The following is a 24,518-nucleotide window of genomic DNA, read 5'->3' on the forward strand; positions in this document are numbered from 1 at the left end:
GTACAGGACACATGACAGACCTGAATGGCACAACAGAGCACCTACAATACCCTAAAACAGACTAAATAGCAGTAACAATAACAGTCCATCTGTATACAAAAATATCCATTTTCCCCTGAAAACAGTACCTTTGTTTCAAAGACTGTAACACTTAGGTGGGAATTAATTCACCTCATCATCATTCCTCTTCAGAATACACTCACATATGCAGTCAAGGTGGGAGACAGAGGAAAGTGCACTTACAAGGTGATACGTATGACAAATATAAAGTGTATTGCTACAGCAAACTGGAATAACTCTCGTTTACTTTTCTAAAAGCGAATCTTAATACAAGTACTAAGGGGTTCAACAGAGATAAATAGAATGAAAAATGATGCTTTTTAAAAACCTTCTTTAAAGATCAATAAAGTTTAAAATTCTTAAAATGCAGATACATTACTAACTATTAAGTTACTAATAAAGTTTAAAATTCTTAAAAGGCAGACATATAGTCAACTGGTACTACAAAGGCTAACTGTGATATAATCTAAGACCAGTGATATCACTAATCCTGGCAAGTGCCCACAACTGGGTCCTTAAAAATGATAGATGTTGGAGGGAGTATGGTTAGAAACCAAGTGGCACACAGATAGATTTTATTTTGTGATAGGGTTGCCACCTTTTCAAATGGCCAAAGTGGGACATTTTTGTAGAAACATGAGATTTTGCAGGACAAAACATACCCAGTGCAAAGGACAGAACTTCACTTTTTATCAAAATAAAAGCTTCTCCATGTAGAGTTTGAGCTACTTATGCTACTTCTTACAATATTTAGGTGTTTCAGATACAAATTAACTGTTTTATGCAACTAATAAAGAAAACTTAGGAAATATTTTATGTCATAAAATCTCAGGACTTGTATCATTTTTTTTCCTGCAGGGCACACCTGCCCAAAGAGGCACAGGTGGTAATCCTATTTTGTGAGAATAGCTAAAACAAAACCACTGCCCCAACACAGTGACACAACAGTTTAGAAAGAAAATTAAAAAAAAAACTTTCTTCGCAAAAAAAAAAAAAGTTGGTAAGTTTTTAAATGGGTTGGTATTCATAAAACCACTGGGTAACTGCAACAGTGGGTGGAATTATTAGAAATTTGGAGGAGGAGCTATCAACTAAGAACATGATACCTTATTCAAGGGGAAAAAAGTACACTTCAAAACATACCAAGACCTTTGTATTAGAAGCAAATGTGGTAAAGCATTCAGTTTTGGCTACCTTCTGCTATAAGTTATCTTTCAGCATTTCTGTTAATTTGCTCATCAGCGTTACTCCCCAATATTACTACTCACCTCAGTAAAACACAGCACTATCCATCAGGTATTAATTCCCTTTGATTGCATGCAGTATCCTTTTCTTTTCATAAAATTAAACTATCCTGTACACTCTACTTCACCTTCATCCATTTTATTACTGTAATTTAATGCTTAAGAGCATGCTGCAGGCATGCCACATCTCACATCAGCATCCCTCTTGCAATTCTGTTAAATCATAATATGATGAACACAGTAACCTGCCTCTCTGTACAGTACAAAACCATTCCTAACTTACTGTCCTACTCCGGCTCATCAAAAGAACTCTATCAACCCCCTTCCTCAAAAAAAAAAAATGTCATCACTGGTTTAAGGGAGTTCAGTGGAGAAGATTGTCATGAAAACTGCACATACCATTTTGTCGTGGATAGTAGGGGGTACTGCAAAGTTGAATGGGTACACTGCTGAAGGCACAGATCTCCTGTCTCCCGAGAACTCGTACTGAAAGAAACGTGTCAATATAAGGAATCAGTGCTACCTTCCTAGAATACTGATCTCTGAAACAGCATGCAAAATTAGCAAGTTTAAAATATCTGCCATGCATCTAGCACAAAAGCCGATCCGAACAGAAAAATACTACAGCACACTTCCTGCTTTTTTACAGCCCCCAAACACAGAATGACAAAGAACATTCATAAATTAGTGGTGTTGTACAGTGACATGAACAGCATGAAAATAAATCCAAGCACTTTGCATGGAGCAGCTATTTTTTCAGCTAATAAATTCAACTTGGTTTCTAATTATACATGTGTTAAATTCCAAATGTTCTGTTAAGTAAATGAAACTGAAGTCCTGTTTCCATAAATGCAGTTAAACCACTGCTCTTTTTTTAAGGGACTGTGTTCCAGCTTGAAAATTCAGTCTATAAATATCTCAACAGTGTAAATTTCTCACTTGGCAAGTGCTAGTCAGCCAGGTGATAAGCCTCACCTTTCCTGTAATGACATGAGCAAATCACTTAGCCAGTTTTTACATAACAGCATACAAGATACAGAAAGATTGCTCAGAATGAGAGTTGCTTCTTCAGGTGAAGGACAGTACAGTTCAGGGTATCCTATCAAACCAAAGACAATGGAGATATTAAAGTTGAGCTATGGCTAGTTAAGTCTATCCTTGATATTAAAGAGGATTAAATGGAGAAACCAATCCAATATATTTTTCTTAATACATTTAATTATTTGATCACCTACTTTCCACATGTTTCTAATAGACTTGAGTCTAATTTTGGCAAACGCAAAGAAACTAGTGCTGTTCACTGAAACTACTTTTGCCAACACGAGAATTTGCTTTTTTCTCCATTACTGTGCAGACTTGGACTTGGTATATATAGATCTGGTGGGGGGGGGGGTGCAGGAGGGCTTGCTGAACATGGTTTCAGCGAATGGTTTTCGTTTTTTTTCAATTTACTGAAATTACCTTCAATAGCTCAACATGAATCTGTGTTGGTGATATGAAAGGTGTATGCTAAGTGTTGTAAGAACCCACTCAGTCCTGCTTCACTCATGGCTAAAAGGCAGATTTATGTGCCAGAAAAATACAAGATTATTTCACTATGGAGTAGATTACAGAATATGTCAACTTGTAGAGTCTAAATATGGTAAGAAACATATGATTTCTGTATGGTTATAAAGACTTTCTGAGAAGGCCAATACATATGGTATCTGAAATGAGAAAGAAGGAAACCATTAAAAATAGATGAATGAATGACAACCTTAACCAAAATAATACATAGTACCAATCTGGACTGTCTGTGTTTTGTAAAAGTTGTAGCTCTCCTTGCATTTGATTTGTGTGGCAATGTGACTTAAGTTTCTGAATATCTTGCCCATCCTTGCCGGAATTTCCCTACTTAAAAGTAAGAGAAAGCTAAGAAGGCACACCTTAAGACTGCTCTTGAGAACACTCTGTGATATCATAATGAAGAAATAAATATTAAAGGTAAGTAATAAAGGGCGCATATTTAGGCCGATTTCCAAAGTTAAGAGCTAGAGGAGGAAGACATATCACAAATGCATAGCTATACTTGTTTACGTAGCTTTTCTCTGAGGTGTCAATACCTCCTTAGAGGTCAATAATAATAATAAAAAAAGTTTAAGGATGATATGCCAATAAGTCTGACAAGGGCATAGAATGTTTCAGACAAAACTTGACGGTTGAAAAGGGACATGACTGCAAAGGGAGCACTTCTATTAGACTTAAGACTAATAGAAACATAAAGAAAGTACGTAATCAAGTGATGAAATGTATTACAAAAATTATCTTGGACTGGTTTCTCTATTTAATCCTAACTCCTTTATATCAAGGATAGACTTAAATAGCTGTAGCCCAACTTTAATTTACCATCAATTCTGAGAACACTGATGAAGAGTGACATAGTATTGTGCCTTGCATAACACTGTGATGTTGGTCTAACTGATTATGTACCCTTTTTAAATAAACAGTTGTAGCACTTTGCACTTTCTTTAATTAAAAGTGAAAATTATTTGGAACTATTAGATGACATCGGTAAGTGGGAAGAAGCAAAGAAAGTATTTGGGATCTAGGATTTGGATCAAGTAATATGCACAAGTCTTGTGTTAGAACTGAAGGAAGATAAAATATCCCAAAAGGAGTCACACTAAATCACAAACAGTAGACATTATAACTGAGACAACAACAGACATGGTGAGAAGACAGCTCTAATTAGATCAAATAAGTCTATAACAGATTTGAAATTACACCATATTATAAAATTAAAAACATCTTGGAGTGGAAAATTACAAAGGAATCATGATACTTAATGAGGCTGGAAAGAGATTTATCACATCCCTTAATCATCATCATCTTCTTTCGGCTGTTCCCATTAGTGGTCGTCACAGCGGATCATCTGTTTACATTTCTTCCTGTCCTCTGCATTTTGCTCTGTCACACCAACCGCCTGCATGTCCTCTCTCACCACATCCATAAACCTTATCTTAGGCCTTCCTCTTTTCTTGTTACCTGGTAACTTCATCCTTACCATCTTTTTCCCAATATACTCAAAATCCCTCCTCAGCACATGTCCAGACCAACGTAATCTTGCCTCTCTGTCTTTGTCTCCAAACCTTCCAACCTGGATTGACCCTCTAATATACTTATTCCTAATCCTGTCCACCCTCGTCACACCCAGTGCAAATCTTAACATCTTTAACACTGCCACATCCAGCCCTAACTCCTGCCTTTTTGTCAGTGCCACTGTCTCCAACCCATATAACATAGCTGGTCTTATTACCCTCTTGTAGACCTTCCCTTTCACTCTTACTGGTACTCGTCTGTCAAAAATCACTCTTGACACTCTTCTCCATCAACTCCATCCTGCCTGTACTCTCTTCTTCACCTCTCTTCCACACTCGCCATTACTCTGAACTATTGATTTCAAGTATTTAAACTCATCCACCTTTGTCACCTCTACTCCTTGAATCCTCACCATTCCTCTATTCTCCCTCTCATTCACACACATATATTCTGTCTTAGTCCTGCTGACCTTCATTCCTCTTCTCTCTAGAGCATATCTCCATCTCTCCAGGGTCATCTCCACCTGTTTCCTACTCTCACTACAGATCACAATGTCATCTGCAAACATCATAGTCCACGGGGACTCCTGTCTGATCTCGTCTGTCAACCTGTCCATCACCATTGCAAGTAAGAAAGGTCTCAGAGCTGATCCTTGATGTAATCCCACCTCCACCTTAAACACATCTGTCACTCCCACCGCAGACCTCACCGCTGTCACACTACCCTCATACATATCCTGTACCACTCTTACATACTTCTCTGACACTCCCAAATTCCTCATACAATACCACAACTCCTCTCTAGGCACCCTGTCATATGCTTTCTCTAAGTCTACAAAAACACAGTGCAACTCCTTCTGACCTTCTCTGTACTGCTCCATCAACACTCTCAGAGAAAACATTGCATCTGTAGTGCTCTTTCCCGGCATGAAACCATAGTGCTGATCACTAATCCTCAAGTCCCTTAAACTAGCTTCCACTACTCTTTCCCATAACTTCATGCTGTGACTGATCACTTTAATCCCTCTGTAGTTACTACAGCTCTGTACATCACCCTTATTCTTAAAAGTCGGTACCAAAACACTTTTTCTCCATTCCTCAGGCATCCTCTCACTTTCCAAAATGTCATTAAACAATCTAGTTAAAAACTCCACTGCCATTTCATCTAAATACCTCCATGCTTCCACAGGTATGTCATCTGGACCAACAGCCTTTCTATTCTTCATCCTTTTCATAGCCTTACTTCCTCCTTGCTAATCCATTGCACTTCACGATTCACTGTCCCCACATCATCCAACCTTCTTTCCCTCTCATTCTCTTCATTCATCAACCCCTCAAAGTACTCTTTCCATCTCCTCAACACTATCTCCTCGCTTGTATGTTTCCCTCATTATCCTTTATCACCTTTACCTGCTGCACATCTTTACTAGCTTGGTCCCTCTGTCTAGCCAATCGGTACAGGTCCTTTTCTCCCTCCTTAGTGTCCAACCTTTCATACAACTCTTCATATGCCTTATCCTTAGCCTTCGCCACCTCTCTCTTTGCCATGCACTTCATCTCCTTATACTCCTGTCTATTTTCTTCATCTCTCTGGCAATCCCACTTCTTCGCCAACCTCTTTCTCTGTATACTCTCCTGTACTTCCTCATTCCACCACCATGTCTTCTTGTTGTCCTTCCCTTAATATGCAACTAAATCAAGAAAGTTTAGAATGTTTGCAGACTATTTTTATACCCCAGTAAAACTTGAAAAAAAAATGTTTCCCAGGTATAGTGGGTGACTGTTGGTTTTGTGACGGCTTAAGAGGGTACTGTTAACTAGGCTTTGCTGGGGAATATGGGTATCAGGGTAAATTAACACCATCCAACTTTCAGCTATTGTTAACCACAGACGCTGGATGTCTGAGTTTACCTCTGAGAAGTAAACATTTTTGGGAATGTTCTTGGCTCACAATATAAACCAGAGCTGAGTAATATGTTTATTTGCATTTTGGAAAACAATTTAATCTCAATTTAGAGACATTTTTATTGATTTGATGCAAAACAGCATGTGCTAAAGAGATGATTTTAATAGAAGGCAAAAAAAACTGTAAGAAGAGAATGGAAATATAAATAAAACCACTGGTAAATGAGGTAAAAAAGTTCTCATGAAGGTTAAATATATGAAACTGAGATCTATAAGGGATCCTCAAAAACAATGTTTGAAAAATGGCTTTTATGGAAATCAGCAATGAATAATGAACACAAGCAAAATTCCAGTACAAAGTGAGTTACTAAATCATTAGCCTGAGTGGCATGCAATAACTTAAATAAACAAAGTGAGTTACTAAATCATTAGCCTGAGTGGCATGCAATAACTTAAATAAACAAAGTGAGTTACTAAATCATTAGCCTGAGAGGCATGCAATAACTTAAATAAACGTATAAAATGCTGATGTTGTAATGGAAGCTTGGTATTTATTTACCAGAAACTTTAGTTGATCCCATTGATGTGAAACAGTTAATTCCAACTCTACTTACAATTCTACTCAAAATTATTGATAAGTGTGGGGAAAAATGTATACTTCTACAACATTGACTTTCAGAATTTTGAATGGTCAGGCTCATATGGTAAAGTTTGTTCCGACTAATTGTGAAAACATGAGGAATGTTTTATCTGCAATTTCGTGTGAGAAAAATCTGCTTTAAATAATTTAGTTTCTTCTATTGCTCAGTTTACTATCCTTTTGCTTACAGTGTGTATAATCCTGTTGATACTTCTTTCAGGACTATGGCCACTGGTACTGTTTTGAAGAGGTTTGTGTCATCTCCTCCCAGATGATGAAATGAGATTTTAAATTCACCTTTGGATAGAGATTTAGTGTTTGGCCTTCTACTGTAGAGGTGACCAAAAAGTATGATGAAGGGGATAAGGTGATCCAGGTAATCAGCAAAATTTGTCAACCATCGTTTTCCAAAATTTTCAAGGGAATTTCTAACTTCTCATCCAATTTTGGGGAAAAATAAAGCAGAATAAATAGTCTCAACAAAATACAAGTAAAGCAAATGTTTTAAAAAGAAATGGCACAACCAAGGGCAGTCTAGCAAGTCTGAATAATAGCTCCCTATTAAATGTCAGCACTCAAAATGTTGAGTGCTGACAAGCTGAAAAGCAAGACCAAACATGCAAGAGAAGAGCGAATTTCGAAAACGCATTAAATCTAAGTCCATTCTTTTGGCCATTCGGTCTCCATATTTTGAGACTTGCTCTAGCGGGTCCCAACATTTCAAATAATTACCATGAATGACTATCCAAGAAACCTTGTGATTCTCTCACATCCTGGGCCCATTTTTTTCTTTGAGAAATACTAAATCTACATTTTTCTCTTTATCAAAAGATAGTTTCAGGCAAATGGATTCTAAAAATCATTCATTAAGGTTACAGATGGCAGGAATTTCTCCTTTCTAGTGGGTCACTCCTCATCCTCCAGCACAGACTCTTGTTGCTACCACTTCTTCATCACATGCTGCCCCAAGGATTGACAGAACCAGTTCTTCCTTTCTAATTGAGGAAGGGTTTTAATTCAAAGATGTTCCTAGTGCCAAAGAAAGAAAATGCTCAAAAACTCAAAATGAAGTCACTTGAACCTGTTACCGCTTCTTCCCCTTCCAAGTTTTCAGGTAACTCAAGACACATGCTTATCACATCCCTATTCATCCAGTCTTCAGACGTTTATTAATGTTTTCTGTGCCTGGATCACATCATCAGTTCTCTGCTTTACCCTTTTGACAACCCACTGCACCAAGAATGTTCACAAAGTCTCTAGCTCCAGGATATCCCCATTTTTCCATATTTAGATGACTTCCTTTTATTTGCAGAGCCTTTTTCAAACGGTCAGAAATCTCTCTCTTGTGTGAAAGATCTCTTACACAGGCTGGGATTCCAACTGAACATTCAAAAGTCTTTCTTCACTTCCTTCACACAGGGCAGTATTCCTGGAATATCAACTAGACACGTCAGTTCAAAGAGCTTTTCTTCCACAAGGATATATATATATATATATATATATATATATATATATATATATATATATATATATATATATATATATATATATATATATATATATATATATATATATATGATATATACACACACACACACACACACACACACACACACACACATATATATATATATATATATATACACATACACACAAAGAGATGTATTTCTATGGTTTTCTACTCAGACTTTGGTCACTGCGAGGGAATACCTCAGAATTTTGTGTTGCACACCTTTTATGATCCTCATGATACCCCTGGCAGGACTCCACATGAGAAAGATACAGTGGTATCTGAGGTCTCTTTGGTCCCAGCACCAACACCCTTTGTCTCTTCAAATCCCAGTGCTCGAGTCTGATAGAAAAAAAAAATCATTTGGTGGAGACAACAGATATCCTTAAAGCCAGGTCTCCCCATCTCCTCTCCCTGTTCCAAAGCAGTCAGTCACCACAGATGCTTTGGACTTTGCTTAGGGAGCAGTTTCCGGAGGGATAAAAGTGCAGGATGAGTGAGACACAAGGACAGATGCAAGGACATAAATATCAAGGAGATGATTTTCCTGGTCAAGGCATTCAGCTGGTCCTCGGGACCTCATCAAGTTGTTAAAGACAATATGTGACACATCAACAAGTGAGGCAAGATTGTGGTCCAGGACTCCGTGCAAAAGGCCTGGAAGACAGATGCTTTTTCTTTTCCTTGGACAGGAATGCTCTGATATGATTTTTTTCACCCTTTCCCCTAACATCCAGGGTACTTCTGAAGATTCTCCATTCTTGCTCAGGTAACCCTGGTTCTCTCTTCTTTTGGAAATGTCCAGGGCAATTACAACAAGTTTCCTTACAGACTGGATTTACTCTCCCAAGAACAGGGGTGTTTGACAATAATAATTCCCACCGTGTTTGCTGTGTTCCATCAGGGTATAGCAGAGCAGCATGCAGTGTATTTGTCACAGATTTCTACAAGGGTGATGGTTTCTACCCTGGTAGAATGGGAAGTGATCCCCACTCACACATTTGTCTTTCATCAGGCCATGATCAAGTAATGATATTTTCAACTGTAAAATCACTGAGGTATGCCCATAAAGCACCCAGTTATTCTTCAGCATTAATAAAACAGCAATGTCAATGTGGTTAACGTTCCTTTCCTCCCCTCCCCTCCCCTTCCATGTATGAAGTAGTAAAGACCAACCAACATGAAATTCGTATTAGGCTTTGGTAGAACCTTGTGATAAATGTTGTATTATTTTGTCTTGAGCAACCAGAGGTATGGACTTAGAGAACCTCATATGGAAGCAGATGCTAACAACAGTTAATATCAGATCTGCCTTAATGAGCAACACCAAATAAATCTTGGAAGATGACTTGGAATACATTAAGGAAGGTTAAAACTATGCATTTCTACCAAGCTTCATCTCTAACCATTTGTTTGAGTCTCTCAGGTTTTACTATGTAGTGTTTAAGCAAACCACTAAGCCAGACCGTTGCTCCTGGGTCATGCCTGATAAACAGGCAGCTGAGTTTAAACATCTCATATGATTTACAAATGAAACAAATAAAAAACAAAAAGGAACAGTACAGACCATTTCCTGATATACCTAATGCTTGTGTCCTTACAGGAGGGCTAGGTGACAGACCTCACTTTTTTGTAATGGCATGAGTATGAGCAAATCACAATCATTAGATGATTGAACGACTATTAAATGCATGTTTCATTACTAATCCATCATTATGGCAAATAGTAGTATTAATCTGGAGTGAGAGGCAAGAGATTAACTTTACCCCCCTCTTACCCCCTAAAGGGCCCATATCTATACAGGAAGAATGAAGAGTCCCTGTAATCACAACTATGCAGGTAAAAGCTGCACTCTCTAAAGCCAAAAACACAGCATCCATTGGACCGGACAACATCCCAGGCTGCGTTTTACACGAACTTCAGAATGAACTGGCTCCCCACTTAAGCACCATGTTCAATAATAGCCTCGCATCAGGCTTTGTGCCCACTAAATGGTGCGCAGCAACAGTTATCCCACTCCACAAAGGGGAAGCCACCACTGATCCCGGGAACTATCGACCTATTAGCCTGACGAGCCTGGTCTGCAAGGCCATGGAATGTATCATCATGGAACTCATAAACAAAGACATTGGTAACCTCCAAACTCTGGATCCCACCCAGTTTGGGTTTGTGAAAGGCAGATCATGCCTCCTGAACCTGATCGACTTCTTTGAGGCAGTCACCAAAGTCGTGGATGAGAGTAAGGTGATTCACACAGCATATCTTGACTCGCCAAGGCTTTCGATACCATCCCCCATTCTGGAATTATAGCTAAACTCACTAAACTAGGTATAAATCCCTACGTCACAAGATGGGTTGACAACTGGCTCACTGACAGAACCCACACTGTAAAAGTTGCAGACTCCAAATCTGACCTCAAGGCAGTGACAAGTGGAGTGCCACAGGGTTCCATCCTGGGACCTCTCCTGTTTGGTATCTACTTCTCTGAAGTACAGGCTAACACAGAAGGCCTCTGGCTGACAAAGTTTGCAGATGACTGCAAACTAGGAGCCATAGTCAAGTCCCCAAATGATGTGGACATCCTACAGAAGGGCCTCACTGAGACAGATGCCTGGTGTCAGAGCCATGGCCTTCAAGCTCAATGCCAAAAAGTGCAGTGTCATCCCCTTTGGTAAAAACTCTGTACCCATGAACTACCACATAGGCAGCAATCTACTTAACACCAAATGTGTGATAAGAGACCTTGGGACCCAGGTGTATTGTAGTCTCTCCTTTGATAGTCAAATCGCCACACTAGTCAGGAAGTCCTTCTATGTGGCACACCTCATCATAAAAGGGTTCTCATCCAGGAAAAAAGAGGTTATTGTTCCCCTCTACTCGTCACTTTTTAGACCCATTATAGAGTACAACGCCCCTTTTGGAATGTACCTCACAAGACATCTGCAGCAGCTGGAAAGGCCACAGAAGTACCTCACAAAGAGGATTACTGGCCTCAAACAAATGCCCTACACTGACTGCCTCAAAAAACTCCAGCTTTACTCCATAGCATATCGCCTACTGTGAGGTGATCTCTGCCTACCATGTAAAGCTATGTCAAACCCAGAGCTGTTGGACATGCTACACCTAAAGGAATCCCAATCCGTCCAAGCTACAGCCTCTAGAGACCTAAACCTTGTCACCACAGTAAACAGGACATGCTGGAGGGATAGATTCCTGTCCCAGAGACTTCCTATACTCTGGAACAAGCTACCCATCTATGTCAAGCAAAGTTCTTCATTAGCACTCTTCAAGAAAAATCTTGATGAGTGGATGGGAAATAGGAAATACACCCCGGGGATCACCTCTGTGTCTCTGCTGGACAGTGGCACAGGAAAATAACTTTCTTGGGTGGCATAAGCTATGGTACCTTGCTGGCTAGGCTTACATAGGCCCTTGGGCCAATAGCCTAGTTCCTACCTATGAACTTATAATGAATAATACATATATTAACATGAATGAGTTATCTGAAGGAGATAACGATACTAAGCAGCCAATATGACATGGTTGCTATGACACTGGGGTGATTCACAGTAGTATAGAAGGCCACAGGGCAGATCCCTGGCCACAATGAGTTGATGGCCCAAATTAAATGTGAATGAAGTTCAGAATATCTAACCAGAAAGAAAAATATATCGGCATATCTGTACAAAAACGTGATTACTCATTCTGTATTTACAATATCACATACAAAGGAATACCTTTCTCTTTCTGAAATAGTTCTACTACTGTGGAACTTATTGTCACACAGGATACAACAAAACAATTCTTTAAAATGTTTAGAATTAAAGCAGACACAACTCATAAATTAAGTCCTTTAAAATAACATGACTCTTAATTCACATTTAAGAAATTAAGTTTCTACGTACCTCTCCTGTAAACTAGAAGTAATTTAAGTTTATTAATTATTTTCATGTTAGTTTTTGGATATTTGTCAGCTGTGTGTGTGTGTGTGTGTGTGTGTGTGTGTGTGTGTGTGTGTGTGTGTGTGTGTGTATATGTGTATCTCTCTCTCTCTCTGTATATATATATATATATATATATATATATATATATATATATATATATATATATGTGTGTGTGTGTGTGCGTTTGTATATGTGTATCTCTCTCTCTCTCTCTATATATATATATGTGTGTGTGTGTGTGTGTGTGTGTGTGTGTGTGTGTGTGTGTGTGTGTGTGTGTGTGTGTGTGTGTATTTGTAATTATAGACCTCTCTGAAGTGAATCTGACTCAGCAGTTCTCCACATGCATGTCACAATGATACTTTAACAACTGAATGACACCTACAGCACAGAATGGTGCTAGGGACCATCCTTTATTTGCACATTTTCTTGGGGTACCACAGGTACCAGACAATTGACAATGAAGCCTAGACTCAGCTATGCCCATATACAGGGGACATAGACTCACTTACACCACTGTGAGCATGTGGTCATGATGCAGTGAAGACACAGAACCATTACTGGTTCTAGTCACAGTCTAGCTTTACACTGGTACAGGTCTCACTCCATTGGCATATTCCCATGGACTTGATGACAAGATGTATGTCCTTGCTGGTTTACAAACTGCAGTCCCAACACCAAGACTGTGCCAGTTAGTAAAACAACAACAATCATATTTATTACCAGCACTAGAGTTAAGGTGGTCCCCTGTTCAAAGCTTTACATTTCAAAATTGAGTACTGTAAAAATTGACAGCAGACGCCTCAAAATGCAAATGGCAACACATCTTTGCATCATAATGGATTACTACTAGAAGTAAAATGTTAGCTGTTGACACTGCATGACAATTCTCCTTTCATTAACATCCCACTTTTCACTGGAGACAAGCAACTGTGATTAAGGAAGCAATGTGCAATTCACAGAGAAAAAGTAACATACAATGTGAAACCTTGTGGTCAGAAATCACATATCTGCATTAACAGGCTTGTAGATGACACAACTCAAGACAAGTAATGCCATCACACAATGTAAACCAGAAGACTGTTCCATTCAGAGTTCTTAAGTCATTTGTAACACGTTGGGAAACAAGTGATCATTTTGCTGCATGTTGACAAAGCGACTGCATATGCAACAGACTACACTTCCGTAAAAAGAACGCATTCATAGAGATACAAAATAACTCATTTAACTTTAAATTTAATTGTGATTTACATAAAGAAAAGGACAAAAATACAAGTGTCCATCAGTTTCTCTTTCATGAATGGAACATTCTACTAGCTTGTATACTACATAAAAGATCCTTTTAGGGTTACAACTCTGACTGTGTAGATGAATGTGCAGTAAACTGTTTAATTCATTGTGCTGGCAAAATAAAACTGGTTTAAATAAAAAAATGTGACCTACCTTAGGTGAACTGATAGATCGTCTCATACCATATGCAATAGGATCTGCATAAATATCTTCCCTTTGAGGTGGCATCCTCTCAAATCGAGCACTGGGTGACCGTACAGGAGAGTACATCCTTGCTCTGGCATAGGTACCATGACTAGGTGAACGAGGCACAGACCTTGACCGTGGTTGCATGGACAGATGCCGTAAATTGCCAGGGGGAGCATCCACCTCATCATAGTACACCTGTTGGCCATCCACACCTGGATGCCAGATGCGGGGTTCCTGCCGGCTATAGCCCTGAGGATCCTTCCAGTCTCTGAAATGGTACCCAGCCCCATCCCGCAGTGAATGTCTCTTCTCATCCACAGCCCAATGTGGTGGCACTCGGTCATATGCAGGCACAGAGCAGATACTGTCTGGTCGAACCCCAGGGGGGTAGTACTGGTAGTCCTCAGGGTAATGAGTGGCATAAGGTCCATAGTAATCTGATAATCCTCGATGAACCATATAGTATCTGGTAGGGCTAGAGAAAAGAAAATATAACATATAAATTCTGGGGTTTAGTGATGAATATAAACTCACATTAATCAAAAGACTTTTGCACAGTATGTATAATCACATGCAATCACAAACAAAGGCTGCATGACAGATATAACTGACAGCTCAAGGAGGTCACCGTCACAAGACTGTTCTTAACCTCAGCCTTGCTATTTAATGCAGAGTATGTTTGATTTTATAAGCTTTTCTCATTTTAAGTCTGCATTGGAATCCAGCCACATTAATCAGTTAAAATACTATGTATGTCAAACATTTCTGAGGATAAGTTGCATTGAAATTACTATATATCAGGCAGGAAATAGGGTGCTGAAATGCACTAGAAGAAATACATGCAGACTAAAACATCACAGTTTACATTTTTTCCCGAAGAATGAGTTGCTCCCATTCATTCCTATTTGAGGTGATTGTTCTTCAGTGGGGTTCCCCTGGTCAGAATCATAATGTTTTTTCTCTCATTTGCCATATTCTTCAAGTCTAGCACTAACCCCCTCCCCCAGTAAACATGTAGTTGTTCATTTGCTTAGCCAACGTATTAACTTCCAGTGATGTTCTGTGTTGGAGTAGTAGGTTACTGCTGTAGTACCAGAAGACACCAACAGGGATGCTGGTGCAATGAGAATATGAAATTCCCCCATACACACATAAATGACCTGGTCATTACCATTTAGCTCCTCCCTTTCACTTGGAAAACCTATTCGCACCTGGACTGTGTTTCATAGACCTAAGTTGCCAATGTTGCACCCATGACACTGGGCTGACCTAATGCAATAGAAATAAGTGTAAACAAACAGAGGAACTAATGTCAAGGAGAAACACCAACTGTAAGTTTAGGAGAAAAGAGTGCATGTGTGCGTGTACATACATAAAACCAGTGATTAATAAACTGGACTGTAAAGCTAAAGTCTGGGTCTGAGGTGGACAAGGGTTCCATCCCCTACAGGCTAATGTCACCTGACCCAACACTACTTAAGGCGATTCCCCAACAAAGAACCACCATGAAGACTCTGGATCAAGGGGACAAAGAGTCAGAAGAAAAGCCATTCTTCTGTCTTCCCCCCTACAAGCAGACAGTAAAGGGACCCAAGGAACTTTCAGAGGAGGTGTGACTTGCAAATAAAAAAACTAGATGCAGCAGAAACCTTGAGCCAAAAGGAAAGAGGCAAAGGCAAGCTCCTTCCTTCCAAAAGTAATGTATTCTCCACCATCCATTAAGCAGTTAAATCTGAACTTGACCCAGCAGCTGTGGCATAGCAAGAAACCTACAGAGAAAAAGGGGAAGAAAGTAACAAATCAGACTTGCAGGATGACCAGATGGCGGCTGCCTAACTACTCTAGTTCTCAACACATGGCTCTCCCAGGCAGTCAAGACTAGGACAGTAATGCCCACTCCCGGCTCAGACAATAGCCTGCCCCACAGAAGAGGACGGGTCAAAAACACCCAAGGATGTCCAGTCAGTCGAATGCAGGTACTAGCAGAAATCAAAATAAAATACTGACTTCCAACAACTAGCAGAAAGCAGTTTTGCAAATAGAATGTGTACAGAGTCTCGTCCTCTACCTGGAACAATGCAGAGTGCCAAAGGTCAGACATAAGACTCCCCCAGTGCAGAAGCGGACTGCTTTTTTTTAAGAATAAATTCTCCTGTCAAAGGGAGCTTCTATTCGGAAATAGTCCAACCCATCCTCAATGGAGAAGGATACACCAGCCATGCCACTTTGTACAGGTACAAACCTCAGTCAGCTACAATGGCTGCAGCATCCACTGAATATCTAAGGGACAGCCAGTTATGTAGCAGTGTATCTGAATAACTGTAACTAGGTTCAACAAGAGGTCCTACTTGGACTTTCAAAGATGGCTGCCCACTGATCAAACAGCTTAGCTTCAGCTCTCCCAGTGTGAAAAAAGAAAGAAACAAACAAATAAAGGGGCCAGGAACTTTGCCTCTTTTACTAAATTCAGTTACTGGTTAGTAAGTACACTGCCTGGATGCCAGCAAAGAAGAAACTAACAGAGCATGAAAGAAAATCAACTAGAAAAGGTGAAGAGAAAACACTGACTGGGAAAACTCCTGCAGCTGTTCAGCAAAAAACAGCTCAAGCTTCAGCATTAATACAAGACTTGGCTTCCAATAATCTGGAGGAAAAGATAAGTCACATGTGCTCAGAGCTGATTAAAGTAAATGGAACACTGAAGGAGTCTATCAACTCAAATAACAAAAAGCTGAAAAAATAGAAGAAGCTTTCAACAGATATTTAGATGAGCTGGTAAAACTGCAAAAACAACAGGTTAGAATGAAGAAAAGACGGATGAGTATGAGACTGTTCAAGAAACATGTTTCAACTAGTCATAGAATTAGAGGGCAGAAGATGTTGGAAAAATCTGATATTTTCTTTTGTACTCCATTTTCAGGTACTCTTGATCCATGTCTGGATGGACTAGTTGGAATTAGGACTTTTACGGAGCATCAATTACATCTCTTTGGAGAAAATTTGCTACCAATAAGAAGCAGCCCTCCAGAATAATTTGGACTGGCATCAGTAAGCTCTTTTCTGGTTGACAGGCATTTAGCCTTTGCAGCCTTGGTGCTGATTCACCTCATACACCTAACAACCAGGTACTTTTGATCCTTGATGGATTGTTCTGGTCAGTTTTTTCATCAGGTCCAGACAAGTTAATTTTTTAATGGGTTTTCTAATTGGTGGATTAAACCAAGGGCAGCTAGTTTCTTTGAGCCTGTGATGCTAGATGGAAAGTCTCTCCTGGATAGGTGATACAATGTTATATAATTTGGACAGAGTCATAGTAGCATTACTCTCAATGAATTCTGCTCTTTTAGCAGAGTGGTCTTGGACTAATCTCACCAAGATAAAAGTGGTTGTTATTCTCTCCATTTTGAAGGACCAGGCTGACATAATAACACCACAGAAAGTTATGAAGACTCTGAATCTGTAGGCACCTGTGGGATGTTGGTGACACCAGAACTGTAGCCAGCTGTTCTGGCAACCAGTGCCATTCCTTGTTCTGGTGCCCCCCTCAACTCTAAGTTGTGGAGCAAAAAAATATCCTCTCCTTTTACTTGGAGGGAAAAAAAAGTCATCTACCCCAAGCAGTCCATCCATGGTTCATGAAAAGCTAAATAAAGTCCGGGGGAGGACTCTTTTTCTCTTATTAAACTGTAGCAACTGCTTGTTACATTTGCAGTAAGCAGGTGCTACAATTTATGCCACACATTGGTGCTAAAGCACTTCAGTTTTTAACAAGTCCAGGGGGAGGGCTCTTCTGTCCTTTTAATCTGTAATAGCTGCTTGCTACAGTTTATTCCACACATGGAGTGTTAAAGCACTTCAGTTCAGACTGCAGATGCAATGCCAGTATTGCACTAAGAGAATGATTGGGATTTGCTGATCATGCCATGTAACACTTAGTTACAGAATCTTTTTAAGCTGGCCCTTGCTTTTACCTGTCCACTTCATATTCAGGACACAGAGTTAACATGATATTTTTTTTCTGTATCAAACATAGCATAACACAAAGTTAACAATTTATAATAGTGAACAGAAAAGGATGGGATCTTCAAGACAGCAATGCTGTCTGCTAACTGAATGAGCAGGCTTACAGATGCAAATTCAGAGGTAGCACTGCTTCTCTTAAAAGAGGTGGTTTAAGTCTGCCTAAAATTTCAATATAAATTAAAGGAAATGCTAGAAAAAATGAGAATATACAAAATACTTCTCAGAAAGAAACTTGGGCGGCCATGGTGGTGCAGCAGTTAGCGTTGTCGTCTCACAGCAAGAGGCTCTCCGGTTCGATCCTTGGCTGGGGTGCCTACTGTGTGGAGTCGGCATGTCCTCCCTGTGGTCGCATGGGTTTTCTCAGGGTGCTCCGGTTTCCTCCCACATCCCAAAGACATGCTGTAGGTGGATTGGATATGCTAAATTGGCCCTAGGCGTGAGTGTGTGCATGTGTGTGCCGTCTGTGGAAGGTTGGGCGCCGAGCTGGCAATTCAACACTGTAAAACTCTACTGCCAATCATGAGCAGACAGGTGATCTGCTGTGGTGACCCCTAACCAGGAAAAGTTGAAAGAAGAAGAAGAAGACTTCTCAGAAAGAAACTGCAGAAGAAAAACAGAGAACTGAAGTGTAGAATATGAAAGCCAGTGGAAGATTTGTAGCCTGAATATGAAGTAGTCAGCTAGCTATCGTAGGATCCTACGATGTACATGGGGAAAAAAAAAGATATGCAGATATTTGCAATTTCTCTTGTACGACACAAACACATCAAAATCCAAAGAAGAAGAGCAATGAAAATTGTCACAACAGTACTGTTGCAGGAAAACACAGACAGCTGTATTGGTTAGCTGTTGCAGATAGTGGCTCTTCTAGTTGCATCTCCAAGAAAAGCTGTATATCAGTATAGCTGTTCCAAAATGAAGATCAAATGTTTGGGGAAAACGGTCCTATTAAATATTCCTGATATGGACAGCCACTGAGGAAGATAGTCATATAAGGACTGGGTGTTCATCATTATAATTAAAATGTCTCTTCAGTGTGTTTAAAATGAAGTAAAAAAATAAACAGAACATACTTAAAAGAGCTGTGTACTGGAGGGAATGAGTTGAGTGTGTACCTTTAACTCCCACTGGGTGTGGCTTGAGCCTTTAAAAATTAAGTTATCACCTTATAGTTCTAACAAATAGTCATTGACAGAGGTCAGACATCAATACAGTTGCTTACGTTTGCTATCATGTGTAAATAAAATATTCAAAATAGTATATTCTGATACCTTGTATGTAGCACAGTTTTGGAATTATTAATGCAAATATGAACAAGCAATATCTGACGCCTAGAGGAGCAGTAGGAGGTAACTGCAGAAACACCTGGAGGTGCACTTGGCTGTAATGAGTTAATATGGAGTTATGGTTAAAATGATCATTAAAGTGTAATACATGACACTTCACTCAATGTTCATAAAACAGATTATACAACTAGAAAATAGGGGTGTGAAGTAAACAGGATGAATAGATTTAAATGCTGGAAAAAGTAGTTACAGGGAATTTACATGTTGTGACACACATTCATTCTAAAAGTTCACTTTGAATAAATGCTTCATAGAGGCTACTCTCCATCCATTGTCTCTTGTATACTATTCTAGCAGAGATGCATGAGCTGCCTGGCAGACCAAAGACACCCGTGTTGTAGCTCATTCATCAGATGACAGTTACACAGCAAGCCTATCCACCCCCCCCCCCCTTCCCTTGATTAGGTGATCTGGTGATGGTTACTCCTTCGCATATCCAAGTTCCCTGGCCTCTACTCAAACTAGTGTCAGCTGGGATGAAGACAGGGCTTCATTCTTCTGTATGATATAGTCAATCTTCCTCCAGAAACTATGCTATGGTGTTCATGTCTAAATATAGCTTGCACACCAACCCTAAAGTATTCTACTCATATTTGGAGCTTGGCAGCCTTTTGCAAATGGTCATTTTCCTTAAGTGTCAATTTAACTACACAGGCTTGTTAGTCAAAGCTTAACATTCATTTTGAACTTCAAGAGAATAGACATTTTTAAAATGGAACAGTATTTCATAAATGTTCTACTACATGGAAATGGAAACAGGTGTGAAGGAAAATGTCAAATAATGATCGTGAGGAGAAGCAATAAACCTTATTTATTTATTAAAATGAATAAAACAAACTAGGAGCAACGCAATGAAGGGTAAATAATCCAGAGTGTACCAACTCCTTTCCACCAAGAATTTTCTTCCAAAAACGACAGTCCAAAATGTTCAAAACAAGAAGTTTAATTCATGTGCACAACATCAAAGATGGTAAGCGCTTTCGCAAATGCTTCATCAGACCAATAAATAATTAGCACAGCAGAGTTTAAATCATGAAGCAGGCGGGAAAAGCCACAACAGTTCATCATTTTTAAAGCTATACACTTCCATATTAAAAATATATGTATACATTTAAAATAGAAACAAATAACATACATTCCTACTAATAAATACTATTAAAAAACAAAACTCAATGTTCTTAAAACTTCATTAAAGAAGAAACATATCATTTAAGAAAAAAACACAATATATGTGCATAAATCTACTTCAGTGTAACTAGTGACAGCGAAGCATATAAATATAAATATGCATACTTCTCCCATCTCTTACATATTAAAAATATATTGATACAGCGTATGGGGAACATACAATGTGCTACAAATATATATGCACCTTACTAGAAACAATTCCAAGTGGTTGGATAAATATAACCTAAGTTCAGAGACTAACATTAGCACCTATAATGCATAAAAATTCTGGGCTTATTTATTCATATCTTAAGTCTCCTAGCCTTCAAATAAGGTTTAATAGGGACTTTCCCATTTAAGCCTGGTGGTTTGTCCGCTCTGAGTTTAATTATCCAATCACTTTCTTTAGTTTCTGTGAAATTGCACAAATCCCCTTTTCTAATTGATTCATATATTCTTTCTAATATCCTAAACTTAAAAATATGGTCTGGACCAAACTCACCAACGTGTTTGGCCAGGGCATTGTGTGGAGTACCCTTCCTAATATGGTACGTGTGTTCACGCATTCTATCTCTAAGGCATCTGTTCGTTTTGCCAACATAGAATGCGGAACACACAGTACAAACGGCCAAATAGACCACATTGATCGACATGCAGTCACCACTTGCACGAACATTGAAATGTCCAAAACCACTAGGATGGACAAAAGTGGACTCTGGATCTATATGTGAACAGAAATTACAATGTTGGCATGGAACTGTGCAAGGTAGGGTCTCTGTCTCATCATATAACTTAACTCTGGGATAGCATAAAAGGCTCTTCAAGTTCTTTCTGTTCTTATATACAAATCTAGGTCTATCCCCTACCACATCTCTAATAGCTGGATCTACCGACAAGACATGCCAGTGTTTACTTATGATGTCCTTGATGTTACCTACATCCTTCGTATAGTAAACAGGACAGGTAACGTCTCTCAGTGCTGGACCCCCTCCTTCCTCATATGTTCCCGGCTCTTCAGATCTATTTGAGAAATAAGGCGCAGCTCTTCCTACCCTCAAAGTATGCATATCTAGCATTCCTGCTGATAGATCTTGCTCAGTATAGCCTCTATTTCTTAACATAGAGGTCAGGGTGTCCAATTCTGAACTATAGCACTCTTCTATTGGATTATACCTAGAGGCACGCATTGCCTGGCCCCGAACTATATTTCTGTAAATATAGCCAGGATGCATACTATCACGGTGTAGCAAGGAATTTCTGTAACAAGATTTTCTATACAACCCAGTGTTCACTATACCCCCTTCCAATTTTTCTACATAAATGTCAAGAAAAGGTAATTTAAACTTAGATGACTCAACAGTAAACTTCAGAAAATCCGTGGAGCTATTCATATCTCGTGTAAATTCCATTAATTCCTCTGCTGACCCATTCCACAGGAAAAACAAATCATCTACAAACCGCCTGTAGAATGGGGCACATTTACTATAGAGATAATTAGTGAACATGTGTCTTGTTTCCCATTCCGCCATGACCAGGTTGGCGTAGCTATTGGCACACGAGGTGCCCATAGCCACGCCATCCCTCTGGAGAAATAGCTGGTCACGGAAACAAAAAACATTCGATTCCAATATCACCTCCAAGAAATTCATGAGTAAATCCACTTCCGTATCAGTATAATCTGATACTCTCCTCAAATAACTACCTACCATCTCGACTCCTACATCATTAGGTATCATTGTAAACAGTGACTGCACGTCCATGGTGACAAAGGTGTAGTCAATATCAGTAGTAGGTACTCCTAAAAATGCATATAGATCTATCAAAAATTGTTTGGTGTCCCGAAGGGTGTAGTGGTTGGTATTCACTATGCCTCTCAATTTGTGTTCAACATAAATGGACAGGGGTTCTGTAGACCAGCCTCTCCCTGCCACAATCGGTCTATACGGTGGATTCAATGGATCCTTATGGATCTTGGGTAGACCTTGTATGGCTGGTATCAAGGGGTGTGTGACTCGTAAAAATCCAAACAATTCCTCTCCAATGGCCTCACTCTTCAAAAGGTCTACTAGCATGTCCTCCACTCTCTCACAAATGCTGGTAACTTGTTCCATAGAAATCGTGCTATAAAACTGCTCTTCACTCAACATACTCAACATATCTCTATTGTATCTATCCATGTCTAAAATTACCATCCCTCCACCTTTGTCCACTGGTCTTATGACTATATCTGAGTTCTGACGTAGGTTGTTCAAAGACAACCTCTGATGGTAATTTAGATTAGTAAATTTATTTGTATATCTTATTCGACCATTATCATACTTCATGTTATACAATTCGTCTTCAACGAGTTTACTATATGCTGCCAATAATGGGGGGATGTTAGGCATATACACACTCGGTTTTCTGATTGTTATTTATTTATTGACATTTGTTTACCAAGAATAAGTGTATCCATTTTCAGAGGAGTCCTGGGGAGAAAGGCTCCACAAATAAAAGAACAGAAAATACATATACAAAGGTGAAAGCTAACATAATATTACAATATATTGAAATACATAGACTAATACAAATATTAATACAATCTTGCTTTTTTCCCACTTTCTGTACTTTAAAAAAGTTCAGTTACAGATTTGCTGTTCTGAACTGTTTGTAAGTTTCTTGGAGGCCATTGCTTGCTTGGGCTAAAAGGAAGTCTCTGTGTTCATCAGTGGCAGTGGTAGACACTGAACAGCCTGCCTGCCCCTGTGGGATTGGTTACTGCCTAGAAACTGTAGTTTTATTGGCCATTTTGGGTCAATTCCAAACTCCTTGATCTCTCTCTCTTACAACCCGCTTTAGCACGGTTTTGCTCATCGGGCAGCGCCGCTAAATCGGGTTTAAACTATTCCACACCCCCAGCAAAGGAAACCACGAACAAAAACTTCTCAAAAGCAAACTTCACACTTCTCAGAACTGAGATGGAATCCTACAAAGCCCCCAGGCCAGTGGAAATTACGACCCAAACCGCAGAATCCCTTACAAATGCATTCTATGGATACTTACAGGAATGCATAGATTGTGCTATCCCAAACAAAACCAAGACACACTCCTCCAAAGTAGGAGACCTGTCTGGTGGACCCCAGCCATAAATAGGCTATACAACAGAAGGAGGAAGTTACTACAGGATAGAGCAAAATCCCAAAAAGGGAAGGCAACTCTGATCAGTACTAGCAAGAAACTACGATCCCTCATAAAAGCATCCAAGGCTAGCTTCGAAAGAAAAATTGCATAAGACGCTAAAGATAATCATAAAGCCTTCTTTACTTATGTCAGGAACTTGGGTGGAAACTCACAGATATGCTCTGAGTTAGTGCAAAATGACAAAAAATACACTGAACCCACAGACATTGCCAACATCCTGGCAGACAGGTTCAGTGCAAACTTCTCTCCCCCTTCCGCCCCAAACGTGCAAATGACTATCCCAACAAAGTGTAGCCCCCCTGACATCACAGATGCACAGTTGAGAGCTGCCCTCTCCAAAGCAAAAAACACAGCATCTATGGGACCGGACGGTGTCCCGGGCTGCGTTTTCATGAGCTCCAAGAAGAACTGAACCCTCACTTAAAATCACTGTTCAGTCTCAGCCTTACAACAGGATATGTACCCAAAGAATGGCGTACAGCAACAGTGGTCCCACTCCATAAAGGTGGTGCCACAACGGACCCCAGTAACTATCGCCCTATAAGCTTGACTAGTCTGGTCTGCAAAGCTATGGAGCATATCATCATGGAACTCATAAACAAAGACATTGGGAACCTCCAAACACTGGATCCTACCCAATTCGGCTTTGTTAAGGGCAGATCTTGCCTCTTGAACCTGGTCGACTTCTTTGAAACAGTCACCAAGGCCACAGATGAAGGGAAGGTAGTCCACACAGCCTACCTTGACCTTGCAAAAGCCTTCGACACAATACCCCACTCGGGCATCATAAATAAGCTCACCAGCTTAAATATCAACCCCTATGTCACAAGATGGGTTGCAAACTGGCTTAGGGATAGAACCCACATGGTCAGAATTGCAGGTGCCATGTCAGACTCTAAACCAGTTACAAGTGGCATCCCACAAGGCTCAGTCCTGGGACCTC

At 39.7% G+C, this 24,518-nt stretch overlaps 1 protein-coding gene across 19 annotated transcripts in view; it reads right to left on the reverse strand.

Annotated features, from left to right (window-relative positions):
* PLEKHA6 (pleckstrin homology domain containing A6) overlaps window positions 1-24,518 on the reverse strand; it is a 1,822,600-nt gene that overhangs the window by 333,247 nt on the left and 1,464,835 nt on the right. For 13 of the 19 annotated variants that reach the window (XM_044076969.1, XM_044076965.1, XM_044076964.1 and 10 more), the window contains 2 exons: window positions 13,824-14,334; window positions 1,704-1,790 (listed from right to left, as the gene is read on the reverse strand). In XM_044076969.1, coding sequence (XP_043932904.1) covers window positions 1,704-1,790; window positions 13,824-14,334 — 598 coding nt within the window. The remainder of the gene's footprint in view (window positions 1-1,703; window positions 1,791-13,823; window positions 14,335-24,518) is intronic. The other 6 variants (XM_044076983.1, XM_044076978.1, XM_044076980.1 and 3 more) reach the window with 1 other exon arrangement.

This window comes from Protopterus annectens, chromosome 7.part0 (assembly GCF_019279795.1).
Source record: "Protopterus annectens isolate FY-2018-M chromosome 7.part0, PAN1.0, whole genome shotgun sequence".
NCBI lineage: Eukaryota > Metazoa > Chordata > Ceratodontiformes > Protopteridae > Protopterus > Protopterus annectens.